Here is a 26894-nt window from a genome sequence, read left to right on the forward strand (position 1 = left end):
GGAAGTGTACTGCTCTACCTGTACTCCACATAACATGTGAATAACTATACCTGTGTACAGATCTGTACGTGTGTACACTGTGCACTTGTGCAAGTGTTCAACATAATATTAATATTAATATTTTAATTGTCTTTTTCACACTTGTTTTTAAATTGTGCTGTAAACCGCCTTGGGATTGTTTTAATGAAAGGCGATATATAAATGCAACAACAAACAAACAAATAATGTCTGTATAGGACTTTTCTGATCTTTTAAGGAAGTGTGGTGGGAGTAATTTACCGTTTTAAAATGTATTAAACTTCATCAGTATCTCAAGTGATGTCAGAGAATATCAGCCACTCTAATGGTGGCCCTGGGGCACAGCTTTTCACATTTTATTGGCCTAGTAATTGAAAGCTGTTGATCTGAGCTATCCAGGTCACCCACTGAGCTGTCTCAAATCCTTGCTTAGGGCCTTGTGTATCTTGCCATTAAAACAGCCTTGGTCCAATCCTTTGCATTGCTGTTGCTCTGCAAATGAGAGCAAGGAAGAAACCCTTGAGAAATTGTTTTCATTCAGACATTTCCCCCTTTAGCAAGATCTCATCTTTCTTTAGGTTTGTTCAGATTACTAGATTCATTCAAAATGTGTTTAATAACTTGTATAGGTGCCTACTTTCATCTATTTTTCAAACTTTCCCCCAGCTCTGTTAAAGGGTTCATCGTGTTTTGTGCCTGTATAGCTGTTGCTAGGGTAAACACTCTGAAGATATAATTAGTTCTTCCAGGTATAAGAAATTGCTTATTATGTACTGATGGTTTATCCTCACCCAGATGATTAAAAAAATAATATCCAAAAGAGTATGAGGGAAGCAAAATCCTAGAACTCATTATGTGAATGTTAACGAAAAGCAGGTGATTCCAGCAGCATGCATGAACTACGTGGTTAGGCAGAGTCATGGGCTCATCATAGGCCAAGCCACATGTGTATAAAGCCATCTGTACTCCAGCAGATTTGGAGCAACTGCAAACTATTCCTAAATACTTTGGCCTATTTTTATGGTGCAAGCATTGTATAAGTGTGAAAAATATATATATTGCCTTTCTCTGCCAGAAAGGAGAATGGCAGAAAATCATAATCGTTCACAACGTGAAGAGGAGCCAGCGTGGTATAGTGGTTAGAGTGCTGGACTAGGACTGGGGAGACCCAAGTTCAAATCCCCATTCAGCCATGAAACTAGCTGGGTGCCTCTGGGCCAGTCACTTCTCTCTCAGCCAAACCTACTTCACAGGGTTGTTGTGAGGAGAAATTCAAGTATGTTGTACACCGCTCTGGGCTCCTTGGAGGTAGACCAGGATATAAATGTAAAAACAAATAAATATAAATTTAAAAAAACGTGCAAAGGAAATAATCTTAAGAATGTGAGGAGCAAGAAGCAGATCTCTGCCTGCAACTGTTTCTCAACAAGGTGATATATCAAATGAGAACTCCAAGACCTATATATGGCTAGTATGTGAGAGGATGCCACATTCCTCTCATCTGCAACCATACAATATCTGGGCAATGTTGCCTCGAAATTACATGCCATTCTTATGAGTCCCAGAATCATGAGGTTTTCCAAGCAAGAGAGCTACCACGTGAAACACGGACAAGAAAATCATGGAAATAAATTATCAAATGAGTTTAGAAAGCATTTGCATGACACCATAAACCAACCATGAAACAAACAACATTATTGGATCAGTCCCATCATAGAATAATAAGTGCTATTTGTAATGAATGAATGCCGAAATGTGGAGAATGTCAGAACGTAAGCAGATGTGAGTGAGTACTATAAGTCTGGGCCCAAACACATAAGATTATTCTTGTTTAAAGCAGCTGTCTTCTGCCTTTTCAGACCGATGAGTATAGTTTAAGGTGTGTGTGTGTGTTTGTGTGTGTGTTGGGGGGGAAGTAATCCACTGTTCTCCTTCTCTGACTGTTTTAACTGTTCTCTTTGCTCTTACTATATCCTCCTAACAAAATACAATAAAAATGGGGTTGGGGGCAGGCAGAGGTGCACCTAGGTAATTTTGGAGCCTGGAACTAAAGGCCTTTGTAGCCCCTGCCCCTTGCTGGAGGCGCCTCCCACTGAAAGTTAAGCATCCCCCCCACACACACACACACAACTACCTGTGACAAACGCAGTATTTTTTTTTTTGGGTTCTTAAGGACACAGACAGCAACTGAACTCACAAGAATGTAAGAATATGAAACAGGCATATTTATGCAATTATGCATTAGCAATAACCTTTCAACACACAACTTAACATATCCCCAACCCACATTTTTCTTTCCCCACTCCCTCCTCTGGCTCTGAAACACCTGGCACAGGTCATACTCATACTCCACCACCGCCCAGCATAGTGCGGGCCAGTGGTAACAACACCACCCAGGGCAGACTAAAGAGGATTGGAGGCCCACAGGGGCTATGGAGGCCCTGGTCTTCAGCCCTGAAGTCCAGGGGTAAGAATGCCACTGCAAGGGGGGGAGAAAGCCCCCCCTTACCCCCCACAGTGTGACATGGACATAGGCCAGTGGTTGAAAGGACTGTGGCACCAAAACTGGGGTGCAGACAGAGGAGCCAATTCTCACTTAATTTTTTTATGGGGCAGCATGGGTGCCCAGAGGGCAGGCAAGAGGAGGCAGTCCCCCCCTCCCCGGATTGAGTCAGTTCCATTTAATTCAGTGGAGTTTATTCCCAGTAATTGGGCATAGGATCGCAAACTTTGCCCCCCTCCCGCCCAGAAAAGGTTCTGTGAACGCCCATGGTGGGGTTATAAACATGTTTTGAGCGAGGAAGATATAGGTTATACGTCTGAGAAGAGAGCTGGTGAGAGGACAGCTTGTCTTGTAGTAGCAAGCATGACTTGTTCCCTTAGCTAAGCAGTGTCCACCCTGGTTTGCATTGGAATGGGAGTCTACATATGTGAGCATTGTAAGATACTCCCCTCAGGATGGAGCCACTCTGGGAAGAGCAGAAGGTTCCAAGTTCCCTCCCTGGCTTCTCCAAGATTGGGCTGAGAGAGATTCCTGCCTGCAACCTTGGAGAAGCCGCTGCCAGTCTGTGAAGACAATACTTAGCTAAATAGACCAATGGTCTGACTCAGTATATGGCAGCTTCCTATGTTCCTAAGTCTTTTGTGCAAGCGGAACTCTGTTCACACTTCTCAGATTCCTGTACACACTTTCTCTCTTTCTCTCTCAAACACACACACGATTTCTTTTTTCTTGGACCCACTGCTCTGTTTCCATCTGGTACAATGAGATGCACGCCAAGTGTATTTTCAAGGGAATATCCTTGTTCTAATTTAATCAAGTGCAAGTTGGAAATCATGCCAGATGTCCAATGACGAGTTAAGAGTTGAAAAATACTGGAAAGGGAAGAAAGTAAACAAACATTTGGCTACTTCCCCCTTTATTTTCTTTAAATTCTTCCATATCAAACTGCAGAACTAAAGTTAGAACTTTTTTCTTTGAAGTGTGACAGTGTAATGAAGTGAGGTTACAATATGTTTCCTGTTTTTTTCCTTCTATTAGTGCTTGCATAGACACAGCTATTGTGCTAGACGTTATATTAAGACACAGAGATACTATGAAAATCTTATCGAAGATGTTTACTACTTAATCAGCAATATCCAGCAAGGGTACCATTTGTTCTTCATATCAAATTATCGTTCTGTAAACTGTAGCCTAGATCCTATCATCAAATGGCTGTTTTTGTGCCTTCCTTTGAGACCTACAAAATAATCTGTTCTTTTGTCTGATTTTGGTTCATACCAGGCCTCTCCTCTTTCCCCACAAATGCCTATTTTCCCCCCTCTTCCACGACCACAGGTTAGGCTGCTGCATCTCGCTTGTGTAAATGCAACTGACAGCATGCACATATCAGCTCAAATGGAAACAAATGTTTCATATACAGACTTTGGATGCTGCTTTTCTATTACTTTTTGATCTTGATTACTTCTTTTTTTCTTTTTTTTCTTTTTTTTTTAGTGTTTGGTTACTTTTTATTGAGTTGGATCTGAATTAGCATTTGTGTGAGTGGAACAGCCTTCCACATGCACAAGGCAGGGAGGAATTTCCACAAACTGACGAACCCTCTGGATTTGCTTTCAGGGGCACTGGGGGCTGCAGGATAGCCAGGAAAATCCACCATCACTTGACTCTGAGCCGTTATGGTTTCATGGGTTTTTTGTTTGTCTTTGGACTTGAGACCATCCTGTCTACTTATTTGGAAGGCCGGGCGTTAAAATGTCAAATACACAGAACACACAAAGTCAGTGCACAGTACTTTCCTTAATTCCTTCCCTCTCCTTTTCCTTGCATGTTTGTTTACTTAGATGGTAAAACTGTGAGCAGAATTCAGTCTTTTATTCTATTTTATATTGTACAATACCTTTTAAAATAGAATATTAATATTAAAAAGTAGGGATGTGCCAAAACATTATTAGGGCATCTGAATCGCAGGGACATCCTTTTAAAAATGAGGGCTTACACAGCCATAATCCTGCCCCCCCCCCATCCTGCAACACAGAGGCTGATGTAGGTGTCAGGATCACACAGGGACAGCTGGGAGATGCCCCACCAGTGTGCAGGCATAGCTGGGGGAGTGCCGGGATTATGGCAATGGTGGCGATTGGAGGAGGAGCAGGTATGGACATGCTCTCCTCCGCTTTAAAGGAGCTGTAGAAACCCTCATTGATAAAGGGCTATGCCTGCGATCTGGACCGAATTGCACTTTGGCACATCCCTAATTAAAAGGCAATTTCCCCCAATGTGGTTGCTAGCTACTGAAAAAATCTACTTGTCAGATATTTGGGGTGTGTATGAACCATTCACTGCTGAACCAGTTCACCTCAAACGGAGCCGGTTTGGAGGCTTGGTCACGAACCGAAGTGGGGGCAGTTAGGTCCGTGATCAAACTGAACCAAGCCTGGTTTGGGAGAACTGATTCAGCAGCAAATGGGCGGCCTGGCAGGGCTGGTGAAAGAAGAAGTAAGGCTCTTACCTGGCTGGCAGCACCACCACTCATCCCCAAGTGCACACAATGCTTTGTTAGGAAGTCACCCGTGCAGTGGTAGTGCAGTTCCGGCCTCAGTGCATCTGCAGAAACTGGCACCATGCCGCTGCTGCACGGGTGGCTTCCTAACAAAGCATCGAGTGCACTTGAGGCTGTGCCACCGGGGGGTGGGGTGAGCAGTGCTGCCAGCAGCCACACCATCTAGTTAAGTTCCTTCTCTTGATGCCCCTGCCCAGTTTCCCTTTAGCATTCCTTCACAAGACCTGTTCCACTTTACTTGTAAAGGAGAATCCTCACCAGATTCCCCTTTACAAGTATTAGCCGCCCAAACTGCCAAACCAGTTTGGTCAAATGGACCGGACCAGCCAGTCGGTTCAACCAAACTGGTTTGGCAGCACATGGTTTGGCTCGAATTCAATTCTAATTTGAGCTGAACCGTGATTTTTGGTTTGTGCACACCCCTATCAGAGATTTTTATGTATAGGAATTTTATTTTTAAAATAATGGAAACAAAGCCAATTCAAAAAGTTAGAGCAGTTGTACAAAGCATGGCACAGCATGCTTATGGATACACTGATGGCACAAAAGAATTGGTGGCAACAAAACTAATTCTCTTCTCCAGTTTGAGGAGCAATGGCATCTGCTTATATTATTCTGGAACCAAAAGAAATGGAATTAAAATTTAAAGATGGAAGTATTGGCTTTAGTAGGTTTATTTTTGCTGTCAAGAAGATTGTGGCTTTGTTGAGTTACAGGGGTGACTGTGTGTTTTTAATGCATTCTTTTTCTCTTAAAGAGAAATTTAATAAATAATATATATTTTTAGAAAAGTTCAACCTAACAGAAAGTTTGGCAGAAACCACTGAAGATATCAAGTTGAACATAACAATGAGTCAAATATGTGCACGCTGCTTTGTTTTGTTCATCAGCCAAGAGCACAGCTAATTTAGTTTTATAAATATACACTAGCTCACAATCCTTTATCTAAATCCAGAGATGTTCCTAAGAAAGTTATTTTAAGAAACAGTTTATCAATCTTGTATTGTTAACTTTTCACATAAAATATGAATTAAATGACCAACAGGACTGAGTTCTGTTGTAGCAAATGACTTGATGAAAATCAATACTGAAGGCCTTACTTGTCTTTTAGCTGGATAGCCAAGGAGAATATGGATGTGCCCTAAGACAATGCAAACAAGTTTTAAGCCTCTAATTTTTCTAGGCTTCCGCCAAATAATGTTAGGAAATGTGGTTTGGGAAAGGTGTTGGGAATACTTTGTTAGATCCCAGCTGCCACTTCTGCATTTTTTTAAAAAACAGACACATGCCTAACTCCCATCATCTCCAGCCATAATAAATTGTGGATGAAGAAGAAGTTGTAGTTTCATCATGACGATGATGGGAGTTGTAGTTCAATCACTGCTGGATAGCCAAATTTGCCTATCTCTGCAGTAGAATGTTTGGTGCAATCTCTGTAATATTGGTTTAGTTGAATCATGCAGGACTTGGCGCTTACTTTGTTCCTAGATTAGGGCTGTGATTAAAAAGAATTACTTGAGTGAAGTTATAACTCGCTGTGCTCTAATGCAAAACACTTCTCACCCACTCAACTCAGTGTCAGAAAGCACCTCAAGCAGAGTTTAATTATACCTGCCTGAACAGGCCTGTCTAAACTTTATAATGTGGAATCAGGCAAAAATTGCTGAAACACATACCAAACAGCTGAGAAAATTGCTCATATGGTCCTTGAAGCACTGAAATAAAGAATAGCAGCTAGGGTAGATGAAAATTCACCAATTTATTATCTTTCTACAGTGACTTTTGGGCACTGGGCTTTTGAGGGTTTGTTTGTTGTTATTCTGTCTCTCACAGCTACAATAAACCTACCATTCCAATTATAGCCTGGTCATTTCTGTGTCAGAGGGCAAACGGACAAAATCAGCAGGGAATCAAATACTTATTTCCCTCACTGTATATAATTCTCGAAGAGATGTTCTCCTTTGCTAATCCCATGTGTGGCAGCTCTCGTGAGAGTTCACGAGCAAGGTGCTGGGAGGGGGAGATGAAAGTGACGGCCGACAGAGAAAACGGCAGCCATGGTGGCGGGGGAAACAGTGGTAGCGACCGGGGGAGAAGAAAATGGTGGAGGAGGGAGGTGGCAAGGGCAGTGGAGGAGAAAACGGCGGTGGCGAGGAGAAAGCGGGGGGGGGGGGGGGAGAAAGCAGCAGTGGCGGGGAAGTGGTGGCGGCAGTTGGAGGGGCTGAGAACGGGGGAAGAGCTGGGAAGGAGGGGGCAGAACTAGAGGTGCAGCTGCTCTGCACCTGGGCCAGCTAGTTATTAAAATGTACAGACTATAAATAAGAACATAAAAGGTAAAGTGTGCCGTCGAGTCGATGTCTACTCCTGGCGACCACAAAGCGCTGTGGTTTTTCTTTGGTAGAATGCAGGAGGGGTTTACCATTGCCATCTCCCATGCAGAGTGAGATGATGCCTTTCAGCATCTTCCTAGATCGCTGCTGCCCGATGTAGGTATTTCCCATAGTCTGGGAAACATACCAGTAGGGATTTGAACTGGGAATCTCTGGCTTGCTAGTCAAGTCATTTCCTCACTGCACCATTAAGAACATAACAGAATATTAAGAGCACCTGGTTGAACTACAGCTCCCATCATCCTCAGCCACAATGTATTATGGCTGGAAATGATGAGAATCCACCTAGTTCTGCATCTGTGCCAACGGATGCTGAACTTCGCATAGTGCTACCTAGATTAGGGATGAGCCCGGACCGTTCTGGAGGCCATTGAAAAGGCCTCCGGACCGGTCCGGACCTGGGTGGTTCGGTTCGGGGTGGGGGGTACCTTTAAGAGCGGCGGGAGGGTTTACTTACCCCTCCCGCTGCTTTCCTGCTGTGGCACCGTAATCTTAAGAGTAATTGGGGTGGCAGGATACCTCCCTGCTGCCCCTTCCCCGACGTTGCTTGCAAAACCTCCCAGCAGTGCTTTGCGCGCGCACGTCACAGAGATGAGTACACGCTTCACGTCTCTGTGACATGCGCACACGCAAAGCACTGCTGGGAGGTTTTGCAAGCAACGTCGGGGAAGGGGCAGCAGGGAGGTATCCTGCCACCCCAATTACTCTTAAGATTATGGCGCCACAGCGGGAAAGCGGCAGGAGGGGTAAGTAAACCCTCCCGCAGCTCTTAAAGGTACCCCCCACCCCAGTGCCGGACCACAGTTGGCGGTTCCGTGCACACCCCTAACCTAGATGCCTCTGGAAAGTCCACAAGAAAGAGAAGCAAACATACTCCCTTGCTCCCCTGAAATATTCAGAAGCATACTGTTTCCGAATAGCCATCCAGACTAGAAATCATTCATAGATTTGTCCTAATTTGTATAATGAATTCTCTTTTAGCTCATCTAAGCTAATGGCCATCGCCACATCTGGTGGCAGCAAATTTGCAAGGCTGATTATGCAGTGTGTGAAGTAGCTCTTCCTTTTATATGTCCTAAGCCTCAATCAGTTTCATTGGATGACCCCTGCTTCTAATCTTGTGAGGGAGAAAAACCTCACTTTCTCTATACAATGGATGATTTTATAAGCCAGATTCCCTCCTTAGCCATCTTTTTCAGCACTAAAAAGCCCCAAACACTGTAGTCTTTTCTTGCAAGGAAGATGTTCCACCCCCCTGATCATGTTGGTTGCCCTCCTCTGCAACTCTTCCATCTCTGCAACATCCTTTTATTTATTATTTATTTATTTATTAGATTTATGTACCGCCCTTCCAAAATGGCTCAGGGCGATTCACAGCATGATAAAAACAATTAAAACAAACTAACAATTAAAATCAAACTATTAAAACACAATAAAACCAATAAAACAGCTAAAAGTCCTGAAAATCAGGGCAACAATTTAAAACAATTTAAAAGAGTTAATCATTTAAAACCCTGGAAGGCCAGGCCAAACAGATGGGTTTTAAGGGCTCTCCTGAAGGACAGCAATTGTCTCAATTACGAATTCCTGCCAGGAGTGCATTCCACAGCCCAGGAGCAGCTACAGAGAAGGCCCACCTCTGCACCGCCACCAGACAAACCAGTGGCAACTGGGGACGGACCTCCTCAGATGACCTTAACGTGCGGTGGGGAGCATGTAAAAGAAGGTGATCTCTTAGATAGCTCGGACCCAAGCCGTTCAGGGTTTCAAAGGTAATAGCCAGCACTTTGTATTTTGCCTGGAAACATATCGGCAGCCAGTGTAGCTGTTTCAAAACAGGCATAATATGGTCTCTCCGGGTTGCCCCGGAGACCAACCTGGCTGTCGCATTCTGAACTAACTGAAGTTTCTGGACTACGTACAAAGGCAGCCACACGTAGAGTGCATTGCAGTAGTCAAGCCGGGAGGTTACCAGCTGATGCACCACTGTTTTGAGGTCATCCTCTCCAAGGAATGAGCGCAGCTGTCGAATCAGCCGAAGCTGATAGAAAGCACTCCTGGCCATGGCCTCCACCTCAGATACCAGGGTGAGGCCTGGGTTCAGGAATACTCCCAAGCTGTGCACCTGCTCCTTTTGGGGGAGTGTAACCCCATCCAGCACAGGGAGATCTAACTCATCCCTCAGATTCTGAGCCCCCACAATGAGCACCTTCGTCTTGCTTGGATTCAGCTTCAATTTTTCTCCCTCATCCAGCCCATTACTGCCTGTAGGCAGGCATTTAGAGAATGAGTGCCATTTCCTGAAGATGAAAGGGAGAAGTAGATTTGGGTGTCATCAGCATACTGCTAGCACGCAGTACCAAATCTCCTGATGACCTCACCTAGTGGTTTCATGTAGACATTAAAAAGCATTGGTGACAGAATGGAGCCCTGGGGGACTCCATATAGCAGCTCCCATTTTGAGGAGCAACTGTCACCAAGCTCCAACATCTGGAATCTACCCGAGAGATAGGAGCGGAACGACTGCAAAGCAGTGTCTCCTATCTCCAACTTCCCCAGGTGATCCAGAAGGATACCATGGTCGATGGTATCGAACGCCGCCAAGAGATCCAGAAGAACCAGCAGAGTCACACTCCCTCTGTTGATTCCCTGGTAAAGGTCGACCAAGGCTGTCTCAACCCCATAGCCAGCCCTAAAGCCAGTTTGAAATGGATCTAGATAATCAGTTTCCTCCAAGACTGCCTGGAGCTGGTCGGCCACCACCCTCTCAATCACCTTGCCCAACCAAGGGAGATTGGCCTGTAACAGTCCATCACTAAGGGATAAAGAGAAGGCTTCTTTAGGAGTGGTCTAATCAATCCCTCCTTCAAACAAGGGGGCACCCTACCCTCCCTCAGTGATGCGTTTATATTAACTTGGCCATCTCCAACAATCTCCCGGCTAGATAGAAGCAGCCAAGTTGGGCAAGGATCCAGAGAACAGGTGGTAGGCCTCACCGCCCCAAGCAGCTTGTCCACATCCTCAGGAGTCACAGGTTGAAACTGATTCAATCTAATACTGCAGAAGGGATTGCTGGACACCTCCTCCATAGATCCTGCAAAAACAGTGGAGTCCAAGTCAGCCCGAATACAGGAGATCTTGTTTGCAAAAAACCCATTAAAGGCATCACAGCAGAATGCCCCCGGGGACTAATTTGAAGTAGAAAGAGCAGAAATCAAACTCCTCACAACCCGGGATAGCTCCACTGAGCGCAAACCTGCAGCCGCAATGTGCGCAGACCAAAAGCTCTTTTTTGCCCCACACACCGCAACTGCATAACTCATCAAATGGGTCACATGCTGTATCCTGTCAGATTCAAACCGAGTTCTCCTCCACTTGCGCTCTAGTCGCCTACCCAACTGCTTCAGCCCCCGCAGCTCCTCAGTATACCAAGGGGCCATTTTTGAAGCAGGTCGGAAGGGACGCTTAGGAGCAGTCATATCTACTGCCCTGATGAGTTCCTTGTTCCAGGTTCCCACCGGGGCATCGACAGAATCACTGGCTGCACCAACATCAAAATCCTGTGAGGTTGGCTGTGAGACCAACCTTAACCAGGTAGTGGTCCGTCCATGACAAGGGGGAAACGACAGGATCCCCCACCCACGGAACACCCCCCCGATCCGAACAAAAGACCAAATCAAGTGTGAGGCTGGCAACGTGAGTTGGTTCAGAAACTAATTGGGATAGGCCCATAGTTGTCATGGCCGCTATGAACTCCTGAGCCGCACCAGACAAGCCAGTCCCAAAGTAGATATTGAAGTTCCCCAGCACTAAAAGTCTAGGAGACTCCAACACCAACTCCGCGACCAGCTCCGTCAGCTCAGTTAGGGAGTCGGTTGGGCAGCGGGGTGGACGGTACACCAACAGAATCCCCAATCTATCCTTAGTTCCCAGCCACAAAAATATGTACTCGATATAAGTTAGCTGTCTCACAGGGGCCCTGGTAAGAGAAATGGTATTCTTATGGACCACAGCCACTCCCACTCCCCGCCCACATCCTCTAGGCTGCTCCACAACAGAATAACCTGGTGGGAGAAGCTGAGCCCACACATGACCACTCGCCTCCCCCAACCAGGTCTTGGTTATGCATGCCAGGTCAGCTCCCTCATCCACGATCAAATCGTGGACAATTTCGGTCTTATTCTGAACTGACCTGGCATTACAGAGGAGCAAGGCCAGACTCTGTAGGTCACTGGGGCTGCTCCCCGAGGCCTGGGAGTTGACAGAGCAGTTGGAAGTGGAAACAGTTATTAAATTACTAATTTCCCTTCCCCTGTAACGACCAGCTGCTCTGCCAGCGCTGATTCTTCTATTCCCCACCACAACAGTAATAGCTGTCCTTTTGGAGATCATTATGCGCAGAGGGGCTTCAAATTGTCCATATCATATCATATTTCCAAACTCTCAGTCAATATGCCACCATCCTCTCAGGGCACTTAACAGTGTCATAGACATGGTACTCTGGGTTTGGCTGAAAGGTCATTAGGAAAACAAATCAAACAGTGGATGATCAAAATGAGTGAAATTCTAGCAGCCATGGGTGTCACCATGCTGGAACCATGGACTTAATACTTTGCCTACTACTTTGCCAATTGGAGAAAGCACATGAATGAGAGACTAGAAAATCCATCCAGGTTAAGGAAAATTCCTGTTGACTTCAGTTGTATTGCGATTTCTGACTTTAAGCTACATTCGTGGAGGTTAGGTGCAGTCACATAAGTAAGGAACTTCTTTCTTTCTTTTAAAGGCACTGCCCACCACATCCCAGAAGCCCCCCTTGCAGGGGCATTTCTAGGGTGGGGCAGGCAGGGCACGTGCCCCGGGCGCCACTTGAAGGGGGTGCAATTTTTTAAAATGAACATTTAAAAAATGGCTGCCAAAAACAAAATGGCCACTGCACATGCTCAAATGGCCTCTGTGAGGCCATGGGCCATGCCAGGCCTCACAGAGGCCATTTGAGCATGTGCAGTGGCCATTTTATTTTTGGCAGCCATTTAAAAAAACCCATTATTTTTAAAAATGGCCACCGAACATGCTCCAATGGTCCCTGTGAGGCCCTAGGCCTTGCTAGGCTTTGCAGAGGCCATTTGAGCATGCATGGCGGCCTCCAAAATGGCCACCATGCCGATCTTTGTAGTCTCAAACAGGCCCAAAAATCAGCCCAGGTCAGGCTGCAGCAGTGAATAAAGAGGCTGGCAGGAGGATGGGGGTCCTTTGCAGCCCCCCACCATGGCCTTTAGGAAGTCCCCGAAAGGGGCTATAGGTTTTTGTTTTTTTTTTTTTAATTTAATATAAGTCACTGTACACATATTCAGTTTGGCACTATGTACAGAGGGCTTGTGAATACTGAGTGGAAGCTTATGAGCTAGGATTGTATTCATTTGCTCTTACTTTGCTTCTTGTGATAAGTAAGTTAAATGTGATGCCTTAATAATAAGGCTATTAATGGTGAGTTTGTCTTTGAATCAGTGTGAAATCTTTAGTATTAAGGCCCACTGGGAGTTTCTTGCTGCTCTCTTTCTCTTATTTTAACTGTCTTTCTGAAATACTAGAATATATTCCAAGCAGTAACACAGTTTACTCTGCATATCCTTTAATTATTTTCAGAGTATCTGGGAAAGGCAAATTCTCCATTTATTTTTAAAACTGATGTAATAGTGATGCTACAGTACATAGTAGAGAATTAGACAGGCATTTCTGTTTAGTTTTCCAAGTACAGCTCCACATAGTATTTGGGTATTTCATGAGCCCCAGCATACTGAAATTTGTAGTTTTCCAGCATTTTTTGGTCTGGCTATGTCCACTGCTAAATACTTTTTGAAATATTAAAAGATTAATGAGCTTGATTTGTATTTTTCAGCTGATAGTATGGTAAAGTTATCTGAAAGATGGGTGTCAGATGTTTGGCCAGGGGGCGCAATTTCAGTGCTTACCCTAGGCGCTATTTTCCCTAGATACTCCTCTGCCCCCTTGAACCACCAAACTGGTTCGTGATTGGGCTGAACTGGTATGAAACAGTTTGTGGAATCTTGAACCAGTGCATGAAGCTTGATTTGTGCACATGCCTAGTTTTAAGTCTTTCATAATATTCCGACAGAGCAATAATGTGGAAGCATTACCCCTAAGAAGCTCATCACAGTGCTAAAGAAGAGAACTAGGAAATAGGGGCGTTGCTGCCATCTTGCTTGGAAGGCACAGTAGGAAGGGAGCTAAGAACTGATCCCTTACACTAGGGGTCAAACTACAGCCCTTCTGCTGTTGCTGGCCTACAACTCCTATCATCTCCAGTCACAATGCCCAGTACCCAGTGATGATGGAAATTGTAGGCCAACATCTGCAGGAGGGCTGCAGTTTGACATTCCTACTTTACACTATTGTCTGGGGAGGGGAGGCATGCTGATCTTGGCTGGAACCATGGGCATTCAAAGAAAGGGGCAAGGGAGGCAGTTCCCCATCCCCCTAATGAGCCAGTCCAAGTGAATTCAATGGGGTTTACTCCCAGGGTTATGAGATTGCAGATTTTACATACTCACTCACTATCCTGAAAAAGTCCTGCAGACACACCCATGATTGAGACATTGCTCCAATGGAACTTAATCATCTCTTCTCTTTCCATATAGAAGACACTGGGAAAGCAGACATGGAACATCTACTGTCCTAGTGAAGACAATTCAGTATCTCCCCCATGCCCTATCCTCTCCAAAGGAGAAAGTAAAGAACCAGATGTTTAGAATGGGCTGGAATGCAGCATACACTTAACCCACATTATCGGAGGAAAGCAGGTACTTTGCCCTAACTAGGGGTGTGCATGGATCACAATCTGCGCACTGGTCTGAATTTGGACTGGTCTGCGGTCTGGTTTGGCCAAAGCTGATTGAAGTGGAGGTCTGGCTATTTTTAAAGGTGCTGCTTGCCGCTGCCGCTGCCGCTGCCGCCCCCACCCCCACCCCCGAGTCGCCCCGAACTGCCGGACCAGGCCACCGGACTGTGGTGCTGCCCCTGACAGTCTGTACATGGCGTGGCTCCAACACTCACCTGGCCTCAACACATGTGTGAAGGCCATCTGCATGGTCAGCATGTACAGAGGCCAGGTGAGTGATGGTGCTATGCAGGCTGTCAAGGGGAGTGCTGCCACAGCAGGAAGCTGCTTGGAGTGCTGATCTGGCTGCATTGCTTTCAAAGGCGCTGCTTGCCACCGTGTCCCTCCCCCGGAGCTGCCTTGAACCGCTGGACCAGGCTGTGAGACTGCGAACGGATTCGAATTTGAACCGGTGCATGAACTGCGGTCCATGCACACCCCTAGCCCGAAAACTAGTAACAACCCATTTAGTTTCTACATAATTTCCCTCCAACATGTCTTGTTAGATGGAGCTAATTGCTAATAAATGAGGGGAATTAACAAGTTGTTTGCTAAAGCTACCAGGTGTTTTTTTAAAGTTCATCAAAACGTCCCAATATCTACTGGCAAATTTCCAAAATTTAAATATCTGGGTAAAATCAATATATGATGAATGCTTGAAAGTTATCGTGACATCTATGAGCTATAATTTTTCCATTTTTAATTACTCAAGTGACTGTCCATGTCATTTCACTTATGACAAAATGGAAAAAAGAAAGAGCACCCTAAGAGTTACCAAAAGAAAAACAGAGGGGAAAAGAAGAAACACAAAAAAGAAAGAAAGAAAAAACTCAAACCCAAAATTTATATGTATGGAGAAATGTTGAAACAATTTGAGCATCAGTACTATTCTGTGGCTTATTGGATCAATGAGTGACAGTTCAGTTTGAGGTTGTGATGTAGTTTGATCTTCTTTATAAATACTACACGAATAATAAATCTTACTAGATTTAATTGAAGACACAAAACTAACAGCTGACATGCTTCAGTGCCATTTTGAACTTCTAACGCAAGGGTTTTGAGAGTCTAATCAACATGGAACAGAATTCATATAGTCAAACTAAATTGGTTAAATTTGCGGCTCAAGGAGCTGAGAGAACAAACTCCTAAGGAGTACAGTGGAATTATTTTGACTATAATTTCTCTTTCATTATATTCTTTGGGGCTTTCCTTCATCTAATTTTGTTACCCTCACTGATCTCCTGGAGAGAGAAGCACTCTTCAGATGTTATACAAAAAGCAGGGACGCTGTACAGCATCTCAAGAGAGCACCCTCAAGCGCTGGCCCTGCACGGACACACTCAGAATCACCACCCATCTGCTGTCCAGTTTTTGTAATGGCGGGGCTTCCGAGATCATCAGCGGGAGTGGGGGGTGGATGGGAGGAGAGCTGGTCTTGTCCTAGCAAGCATGGATTGACCCCTTTGGTAAGCAGGGTCCACCCATATTTCCATTTGAATGGGAGACTACATGTGAGTACTGTAAGATCCTTAGGGGATGGGACTGCTCTGGGAAGAGCACCTGCATGCTGCATACAGAAGGTTCCAAGTTCCCTCCCTGGCATCTCCAAGGTGAGAGAGACTCCTGCCTGCAACCTTGGAGAAGCTGTTGCCAGTCTGTGTAGACAATAGGGAGCTAGAGGGACCAACGGTCTGACCCGATATAAGGCTGCTTCTTGTGTCCCTTTTACTTTAGGACACACTCTTGAGACACCATACTTGAATACACTTGCTTTTTTAAACAGCATCTGAAGGCTACAGTCAGCTAGCAATCTAAGCAATAATCTAGGGCAGAGCTGCACAATTTTGGCCCTCCAGCTGCTTTTGGACTACAACTCCCATACTCCCCAGTCACAATGGCTATTAACATGGGATCATGGGAGTTGTAGTCCAACATCTGCAGGAGAGCCAAAGCTGTGCAGCCCTGATCTAGGGACACAGTAATATGTTGTCATAACAGGATGATATGGTGCAACTGTAACTACAAAGAATAATTTTCTGTTTAAAAAAAAATATCCCAGGAAATTGGTATTTGGAATGTTTTGTTTTTCATCTAGGTAGAAAAAGAATAACCCAAATTCTTTTGGCATCTATAGAGCAGGATCTGAATTAACCATCTTTTTGTATTCTTGGCAAATGGCTCATCAGTTTTGTAATGGATTAAAGAAACCTACAAGCATTCACTTCTCTTTTATATAGGTTTCTAATGTCAAAACGTTGGCTTTAGTATATGAGCTGCTTTCAGTATTTAAAACCATGTTTTAAAAGGAAGACAGGACTGCCAAGCTCAAGATTTATTATAGTGTTTTTATTAGCAAACTTTCATTGGAAAGTTCTGGGTGTGCTAATAGAGCAGGCACATGGGCTTCAGTGTTTGGCATATGACACTCAACAGAATTGCACTTTGTTGCTATGGTTCTGTTACAATACTGTGAATTTTCAGGACAAGACTCATAACCAGCCTCTACTGCTGTACTACTCTCTATACAATTCCACTCCTTCTGGTTAGCCTTCACACCTGGAGCAGTTTGTGATAAGTTCTGCATACCCTCGGTTTCAGCTTTCTTGCTTTGCTTTGATGCAGAAATCTCCTTTTCATTCCCATTTACTTCAGTGACCCATTGGTCTCTGTAGTTACTAGCAAGTCCCTTTTGATTACTGGACGTGCTTTTTTCCATTTCACAATATGATTTCATTAGTGAACCAGCATTGTTGCAGATAAATGGTGAAGAACTTGCTTCCTTTGGAAGAGTTCTTAAATTCTCCTCTGTGTTTGGAAGACTGTGGGATTGAAAATGTTGCATGGAATGGAAAAATATATTTCTAGGGAGTGAATTCTGAACTGGAGGTCTTTTTAATCTGCCCTGTAGACAGTTACAGTGGAGAACATGCTGGACAGCATTCACATAACCATCAGAAGAATGGTGCAAAGCATTGATGGGAACCAGAGAACTCTGGATATGCACATTTCCAGATGAAGGAGAGCAGTGGTAGCATAATGTTTCATTTAACTGTTGACATGACCGTGGGCTCCATTTCATGTCCACATGCTTATATCCACCTGAACAATTACACTGTTGGTTTTGAGACATCAACTGGCAAGGGATATTCTGCTCGCCAGAAGACGTCACGGCTGATCCAGATTCAGTTTTAGTGCTTATGTTCAGTTCGTTGTTATATGCTGACTGGGGAAGAACACATGTGTTTGGGGGTCTACCATTGAAAAGTTCAGAACAGATGTGTGTTTCTTCATAGGTTCTCTTCTCCGATGCACTGCACTTGTTGGTATGCAATGCTAAAGGCTCTAGCTCATAATGATCATGCTCCAAGTCTGGTTTTTGACTTCGAGAGTCCAACTTGTATTTGTTAGGAGAATTAGCTTTGTTTTGTTCCCCATCTCCTTTGTTTCCTGACAATGCCTCAGAAAAAGCGCTACACTGCAGTTTTTTTGGCAGAGGAATCTGACCACAGGTTCCTTGGGGCCCAAGGCAACGGCACATGCACTGGAAAAAGAAGGTTGCAAAAGCCCAACTGATGCACATAATAAGCATCATGAAGGTGCCAAGTTGAGTGTATGCTAAAACCGTGGAAGGCATCATCATTGCTCCAGCTACAAATGTGGTCAGTGCAGCCATAGCAATTGCTGAACCCATGCGGCTCAGGGAGAAGATTACTTTTCCTTCTCGATCAGGGTCAGGAGCTAAGCGGTAAGCAACTCCATAATGGACAGCAAAGTCTACTGATAAGCCAACAGCAACCGATATGGTGACAGACTCCAACACATTTAGTTCCCATCCAAGAAGAACAAGAGAGCCGACAGTGACAAATATCGTTCCAGCTATTGAAACTATTGCATAAAGGCTTATTATTATATTCCAAGTTGTAAGCAGCATTACACTGAAAGCAACAGCAACTGAAAGACCCATGGCAATCAAAGTACCATCAGAGAGACTGTCCTGGAGGTCATAGAATTCTAAATTACTCACAAACCACCCATTACTTAGACCCTCAGGAGCAGTAATAAGCTCATTTGAAATCCATGAATCCACCTCCCTATAGAACTGATGCATCTTCTCATAAGCCAAGGTGAAGAGGTAGGTGCTCTGGAATTCCAATACTACTGCTCTGATGGTATCATTGATGTCAAAGCGAGGTCCAGGGGTCTTGCTGTCCAGGTGGTACCCTGTGCTCCTCTCAAGCTCCATGATGGCCCTCTTGATACATAACTCAAAAACTTCCTGTTTGTAGGGAAAGCTCCAGTGACTGCAGCAGGGATAAAGAGCCGGCTCATCACAATCCTGATTTTCCATCCACTGTTTAAATGTTTCAATGAAGCAGCTTGTGAAGTCTTGCTCTTCCGTTTGATAATAAAAGGTTTGATTTCTCAGCTTCTGACAGAACTTTAAAATCCAGAGCTGTGAGTCTGGGCTTGCAATATTAAAAGCGCTGTCGAGTTTTAGCTTTCCTTTACTTTTAGGATTTAAGGGATCCCCATTATCTTCAGAAGAGACACCCCAGATAATAGTGATGGGCATATGAAGCTCCTCCCCATGATGGACACGTTCAAACATAAAAAGCTTTTTGAACTCAGCATCGTAACGTTCAAAAGGGTGAGAAGACCGGAACACTTGAAACTCTGCGAGTTCCAGTGATGGGAGCTTCATCTTTGGATTCACGCACACAATATATGCTCCACCAACAGTTAAGGCTAGAAACCAGACCAACCAGATGTAGCGAAACTTGATAACAATGCATGGCAACACTTTTTCAAAAAAGATCCTGGATGCTTCGGAGAGGGCAAAAATAACCTTATGGCACATTTGGCACAGCACTGTGCAGCAGCTTTTGTGACTGTACACCCTTGCCTGAGGCTTTCTGAAACAGCTAAATATATTGAGCAAGTACCGTTCATGTAACACAACGACTGCGGGTAACCATGTTACCATTAGAACATAGTTCACTAATATGGCAGTGCCAGCATAAACACCAAAACATCTGATTGCTGTGATATTGCTGACATAATTGGCATAGAAGGCAGCAGCGGTAGTAAAACTGGTAACAAACATGGAAAGAGCAGCATGTTGCAAGGTGATGCTCACCGTCTCCGATGTTTCGGCATGAGACTTATCAAATTTTGTGTAGTTCCACACATCACACAAGACGAAAGCATCATCTGCTCCAATACCAACGAGAATAATCAGTGCAGTGAGGTTCATAAAGGGGAAAAACTCAAAATTAAATACTACCCGATAAAGGAAGTAAGAAACAATCAAGGAGCTAATTATTGCAAACATGGTCATCAGTGTGATAAACATGGACTTTGTATATATGCACATGACTAAAAGAACAATCACAATGGCTATAGCAGGATACACGGTATCCATTAAAAGATAATCTTGGAATAAGCTGTGCTTTATCCCAAACTCAATCCCTGTGATGGTGGTTATTCCATCAGAAGAGTTCCAATTCTCAAAGTTATCTAAGTAGATATTCATCATGCTCTCCCCCTTTTCAGTAGGTGAAAAGAGCATGCTGTACTTTAAAGCTGGTAAAACATAGTCCATGGTCTTTGGGCTTAGGAAATCTTTGTCTACTAGGTAGTGGAGGATCTGGTAAACAGCATTGTACTTTGTACATTTACGAGGCACGTTTGTACATTTGAGCTGGTCCTTCCTCCTGGCTGCCATATCCCAGCAATCTGGCCCCAGAGTCCCATTGTAGTAGTATTTGGCACATGTACGGAGCAGCTTCAGAGTATGAGAAACATCTCTCTCCACAATCTGCTGACAGGATGATCTGTTGTTTAAAATGGCAATATAATTGCCTAGTGTCCAGCTGGGACAGCATGAAGCAGCAGTGGTCCTCTGGCAGAGATCACCAAACTGAAAATGGGATCGTATCTGTGTAAAGACAAATATAGAGAATTACAGTACAATGCAGAAATGCAGAACTAAGAACCATTTAACATCATCATCCACAAAGACAATAAAACTTTGTTTGGCTTATGGCTGCAAATAAAATGATTAAAATGATTATAAAACTTTCTTCCTACCATCCCTAAAAATTACATCAACCGTGGGCTCTCCCAGAAAGCATTTTGAAGTGATTTGGTGCCAATCTTTGAGATCCTTAACCAGAAACACTTTGAGCTCAGTCTCTCCCTTATGCACATTTAAAGGAAGAGTAACTTAAATTACACAATTGGTGGTTTAGAGGACTGAAAAAAATTGTGCAAATGATGAGCTAATGAGATGCAATGTTAAAGATAATCTGCTTTGGAGACTACAGCTAATGCTTGAAGATCCATTTAGTGCACACAAAAAGCCAACAGGCCTGGTTAGGATTAGTTCACTTTTAGAAATCACAAGAGGAGGGCATGAGAAGCAGCAGCAATTACTTCCACATCTTGAAAATGACGACACTGGAGATTCTTGTGAATAGTTTTAGCTGCATTTGCACAGATGTGAGCTCATGTGCAAAATGGAACATTTTAACCTGGCAATCAAAACTTGGCCATATCTTTAGCTGTGTTAATAACTGTTGGTGGGGAATGACTTAGTGGACAAAACTCTAATCAAAATTTGTTTATTTCATTCAGTCTGCTTTTCGAGTAGGTCAATAGCTTTTCTCTTCTACACTGGGTCAAGAAAGGACAACAATGGAACCAAACAGATAGAGGCTGGGTTTAGTACACACACACCATTTTAAATTCTCAACCTGCTTAAAAGATTGTCCTGACTGGACAATAGTAAACCCACCCACAAGCCACAGTGAACATACATTTCTGAAAAGTGGCTTGCGACCACAGAAAAGCCACCCCCCGCCAAACATACTTCTAGCCCAATGCTATCCATGTTTGCTCAGAAGTCAATCCACCGTGTCCAGTGGAACTTACTCTCTAGTAAACCTGTTTAAGACTACAGCCCTAACAGCTTAACATGCACTGACTGTAGCATAGCCAAACCCTGAATATGTATGTAGATGCTTTTTCAGGCCAGTCTTTTGAACAGGTTCTTACATCAACAGGCTACAGATAAATAACTACATGGACTAAGCCCTAGCAGGCCACATGCTGTATGAAAAAGCTCCACTGGACATAGGAACAAAGGAAGCTGCCATATATCGAGTCAGACCATTGATTCATCTAGCTCAGTATTGTCTACACAGACTGGTGGCAGCAACTGCTCCAAGGTTGCAGCCCTATCTTGGAGATGCTAGGGAGGGAACTTGGAACCTTCTGCTCTTCTCAGAGCAGCTCCATCCCCTAGGAGGAATACCTTACAGTGCTCACAATTTAAGTCTCCCATTCATATGCAACTAGGGCAGACCCTGCTTAGCTAAGGGGACAAGTCATGCTTGCTACCAGAAGACCAGCTCTGCTCCCTCAGAAAGACAGCTTTCTGCAGACATGATGGCAGCAGATAATCAACATTTCTCTGATGCCATCACTACTATGGAGTACTCCTGCAGTTGGGCTCTAATTTGCGTTGAGTTAGGTATGGCTCAGGTTTGGCTCCACTGCTGCGCAAGCCATCTTGTCTGTCATTTTCACCACCAACAATTCTGTGATAGACCACTGAGTTCTGTTCAGGCCCGGACTGGCCCACAGGGCAACAGGACATATTCCCAGTGCGCCCCACCCACAGTGCGCCCCACAGCACTCGGCAGCCCCTGCGCCCCGCCACACTCAGCAGCAGTGAATATTCCCACCCTTAAGTACCCATTCTGCTCAAAACCCAGCACCCTCTCCACATACATTCCACTGCCCCCAGTCCAGCCCTGGTTCTGTTGGCTCTGTGGTGGGGGAGAGGTCACTCAGGCGTGATCGTGTGGCAGCTGTATTAATTGGGCAATACCCCAGAGCCAGCAAAAATCCAGTCAGATCTATACGTTTCTGAAGGCACAGCACCTTAACAGGTCTCCCCCACCCTTGCCATTATATATTTATGCTACCACAGGCCCCTTCAGACCTAGAAATCTTGGTGACTGCATCAGCGCAGCACTGTTTGGGGAGCAGGCTGCCCATTAATTAGTTAGGCCTGAAAAGCTTTAGAATTAAATATTTTAATGCACATCTGGACTCACTAGTCAAATTTCCTGGTTGGAATGCATAACAAAGAACCAATCCTGAATACACTTATGTACATTCCCAATATTATTATAGGATTAGTCTTACTGAGTCAGTTACACACATGCTTAAGCATCTGAAAGCCAGGCAGATTTCAGACATTCAAGCATTTTCATTTTGAGTCATACTGAAATTGCTTTGGCTTATTATATGCAATCCTTTTATAGCACAGACAAAAACCAGGATTTAGGGATTGATTGTTATAAAAGATTTAATATGGGCTTAATTTTGTCAAACAATCTCAGAACAAGAATGACCTGGCATTCCATAAAAACAGGATAATTCACATTTGATTGTTTCCAGATAAAAACACTCACACATGAAACCTCAGGAAAAAAATGAACAACCTAATAAATAAAAGGAAGCACTGGAATGCCATCTCTTTATTTTTCATGGCACATCTCCAGTTTTATCAAGGAGAACACAATATGCAAGGTCTTGGGGTCAGCCAGATGAGCTAGGAGGAAAAGACTATTGTCCACTTCATTGATTCAAGTTCAAGTTGAAACAATGAGTGTTGTTTGCTCTTCTTCAGCATGCAGGCCGTAATATGTTTGCTGCTGAAGTAACCATCGCTGAAGATAAAGATGAATTGGCAGCCAGGACTGGGATGGAGAGACTTCGCCTGGAACTTATCAAAAAGCCTCATGAAAACATTTTGTTTTAGAAATATTGCTAGCACACTCAAAGGATATGTCCTGTTTTGTTGCTTGATCAAAAGATGTTGTCGAGGCCACATTGTGCATGCTAGATCAGAGAAACCATTATTTCCTACCTGGTATATCTAAAGAAAATATTGTGCATATACTATTACTTATTTATTTTATTATATTTCTCTATGGCCCCATCGATCAGCTCAGCGGGTTGCAACAGACAAAACATAAACCTAATCAATTAAAATCAACAAAGCAATCAAAAACTAAGCAATATATAAAAGAGTGTAAAACCATTTTTAAAACCCTGGAAGGCCAGACCAAAAAAGTTAAGGGCTTTCTCTTAATGGTATATGTTCCAAATATTGGAATGTTCCAAGTACTATGTTCCAAATACTGCACATATAAGAAGCCTAAATGAAATACTGTGCATATTCTGAGCCACTTACTGCACAGTACTACACAGATGGCAGGGAAGCACCCACACTGTTGTGGAACCAGGCAGTTCGCCTCCATCTTAAAGTTATGTGACACGATGGCCACTGGAACGGCTTTGTTCTTCAGGGGTGCGCTGTGCAAGCAGTGCCCTGCTGCCCTCAAATTGCTATGCAGTATGTCTAGGCATATTGTGCATATACTGTACTATTGTGCACCTTCTATTTGTCTTCCAATGCGTACTGCAGGCAGCCCTGATGTGCTATCTAGGGCCCTTTCTTGGTTCATTTGGGGAGCCAGTCAGGCCTGTGGGGCCTTGCCATTGCTCCACTGTGTGAAGTACATGCCTTTATGCCCTAGAACTAAAGCAATACACCTCTGTAAATGTAACACTGTAGGGAAAACTTGGTAATGGCAGACAACCTGCCTTTCAGGAGGCTTTGTCCATCATGATCTGATCTTCTCACTGAAGAACTATTGTTAAGTTTAAAAAACCAACAATAGAGGGTTTCTCAAGTGCATAAATCACTGCTAAAAATACACTTAGATGCATCTTGGAACAGGTTTTTCTCTGTGACTCTATGTTAGTTGGAAGCACTGTGGAGAGAATGTTCAGATCACTTGAAATTTAAAAGTATATGGTTGATTGTAGAAAAGTCAAATGTCAGCAGTACACAAAATGGAGGTGTGCCCCATAGCCACTCTGCATATGGCATTACCATTAAGATTATGAGAGTGCCATGTGTAGAACAGTTACAGGATATAAGTCCAAATACAAGCAAACCAGATGGCTAGCACTGATAGAGCATGCCCCAAGACAATTATGTTTGAATGGTACACAGCTGGCAATACAATACACCTCCCTTTCGATATGCTGGGAACTTATAATCAAAGCTTTCATTAACAGCATAGAAATGCTGAGGAAAATACGTTGTTAAATCTTAAAGTAGTCCTTAAGCTTAACTTTCAAAACTCCAAAGCAGTTGTATTTGCTTCCACTGTAGTTAAGGCCCTGGCTTCACTTTAAAAGCAGTGGGACCTTTAAGAGCATGAATTGAAAAGAGATATGGACAGCAGCCAACGAAAGAGAGACTAATAAAGATTAAAACCACAGAAGACTCACGGTAATTTCTCATTACTATGTAAGGCAGCATCTTTTCAAAGTTCCAGAGGTTTGCAACAGGGCAAAACTGTTTTCTAAACACAACACACGCTTGAAAGCACCATATATAATGGTCCTGTTAGAAAAACTAGCTTTCTTCACATTATTATTCATGTTATACCACCCATTCCATTAAACCTTTTAAGTTGGTGGATTTTTATAACAGGGAACCATCTGTTTTAATGTCTGCTGCTTCTCCAAACATACAGGATAGAGGGGCTACATTTCTAAAGATAAAGTAATAACCCAAGGAGCTGCCATCTGGCTGAAAATAAGCCCACTATTTTTAAGTGATCTTGATCGGGCTCATGCTGGCTATAATGAATAATACCTATAAAGTGCCACAAAAGAGAGAGTCCACGCAAATGTGCTGGCAAGCTGCCCGACTGCTTGTATAAAATCAAATTACACTAGAAATAGGATTTTTTTTTTAAAGTTACAACAATGTAGAAATGGACACAGCTTTAAAGCATCCTTTACAGACTCTCTCATTTTGTTATCTAAAGCCTTTTTTGGAAGAAAGCTTGCAGTGCCAAGAGATAATGGGGGACTAACATCAAAAGCAGAAGTCATCATTAAGAAGCAACTGAAAACATTTATTTTTACATATAACTTGCCCAATCCCTAGAATCCAGGGTGAGCTGCACAAGCCTTTCAATAATTTGAGAAGAAATACGAATCATTCTCTCCAGAGAACTAACAAATCAGTTTCCTACCCACGTATTCCTGCAAGTGCACACCCATTCCAAAGGGTTCTCCATATTTCCACTAAATGGAGAGCTGGTCTTGTGGTAGCAAGCATGAATTGTCCCCTTTGCTAAGCAGGGTCCACCCTGGCTTGCATTTGAATGGGAGACTACAAGTGTAAGCAATGTAAGATATTCCCCTTAGGGGATGGGGCCATGCTGGGAAGAGCATCTGCATGCTTGCATGCCGAAGGTTCCAAGTTTCCTCCCTGGCATCTCGAAGAAAGGGCTGAGAGAGACTCCAGCCTGCAGCCTTGCAGAAGCCACTGCCAGTCTGTGTAGACAATACTGCGCGAGATGGACCAATGGTCTGACTCGGTATAAGGCAGCTTCCTATGTTCCTACAAGCATTCATCCTTCCCTTTTCTCAGCTTGCATGTCCTCTCACAATGTTGGGGTATAGCAGTCCAATATAGGCAAACCTCGCTAGTTACGGACCCGACACCCATGGTTCCGCGTATCTGCATTTGGGTAATTGACACCCCACCTTGGCATACGTGGAGAGGAAAGGATTAATTTTTGTGTCTGGAAATTACCTCTGAGGTCATTTACAGCCACCATTTTCAGAAAAGGAGCCATTTTGTAGCTCTTTTTAAAAAAACAATTTTTCTCACGGGTTTTTGTGGGGAACTGTGGCTGAGCGGGGGGGCGCATTCCTGGACAGGTAGAGACTTGTGGAGCATGGTAGAGCACTTTTTTCCCTTTCTGGGGGGTGTTTTTCACCAATTGTTGCCCATTTTCCCAGTCTCCAAGAAACTAGCCCACTCCCATTCCTATAATGCCCCATTATCCGTGGTTTCATCATCTGCAGTTGTAGCAGAGAATGGAATCCCCACAGATAATGGGGTTCACCGGTATCCCATAAAAATCAAACTTCCCTTTCTCCCTGCCCATACAACAGTATATACTGCTTGCTGCCAACATATACTGCCAACATCTGTGACTCCAGCACCTGTCAAAGCGTACCTAGTGATAAGCTCACAGATCATCACAGATATGCAGCACGATCTGTGCTCTTTACTTCAGCACAGACCTTGCACCAGTTAAGGTCCATTAGTTAAAACCAGACTTTGCTCTCAACTATGTGCAATGTTAACTTCTAACACATGCAATAGGAACTCGTGCAGCCCCTGAAGCTGCCAGTTACTTTTTACATTTTGGTTCCTTAGGGGAATAAAAAAAGGCCCTGACTATTCTAGTGATGGAAAACATTCTCTCCTGATCAGAGAAGTCAAGACCAAAGTGTCTTCTTTCATCCCCTTGTGTTCTGAAGAGGAAGCAAACTTTGCTTTCTCAGAACTCCAGGATCTGGATCAAATTATTTTTTGGTATTTACACAGTATATATGGCTGTCTGGGTTCCC

General features: G+C 43.9%; 1 protein-coding gene across 5 annotated transcripts in view; it reads right to left on the bottom strand.

Annotated features, from left to right (window-relative positions):
- Positions 1–16694: 16694 nt before the first annotated feature.
- Positions 16695–26894, bottom strand: part of DISP1 (dispatched RND transporter family member 1) — a 128024-nt gene continuing 117824 nt past the window's right edge. For all 5 annotated transcript variants that reach the window (XM_053308420.1, XM_053308390.1, XM_053308414.1 and 2 more), the window contains one exon: positions 16695–20307. In XM_053308420.1, the coding sequence (XP_053164395.1) occupies positions 16705–20307 (3603 nt within the window). In that variant the 3' untranslated portion in view covers positions 16695–16704. The remainder of the gene's footprint in view (positions 20308–26894) is intronic.

This window comes from Hemicordylus capensis, chromosome 1, assembly GCF_027244095.1.
Source record: "Hemicordylus capensis ecotype Gifberg chromosome 1, rHemCap1.1.pri, whole genome shotgun sequence".
Taxonomy (NCBI): domain Eukaryota; kingdom Metazoa; phylum Chordata; class Lepidosauria; order Squamata; family Cordylidae; genus Hemicordylus; species Hemicordylus capensis.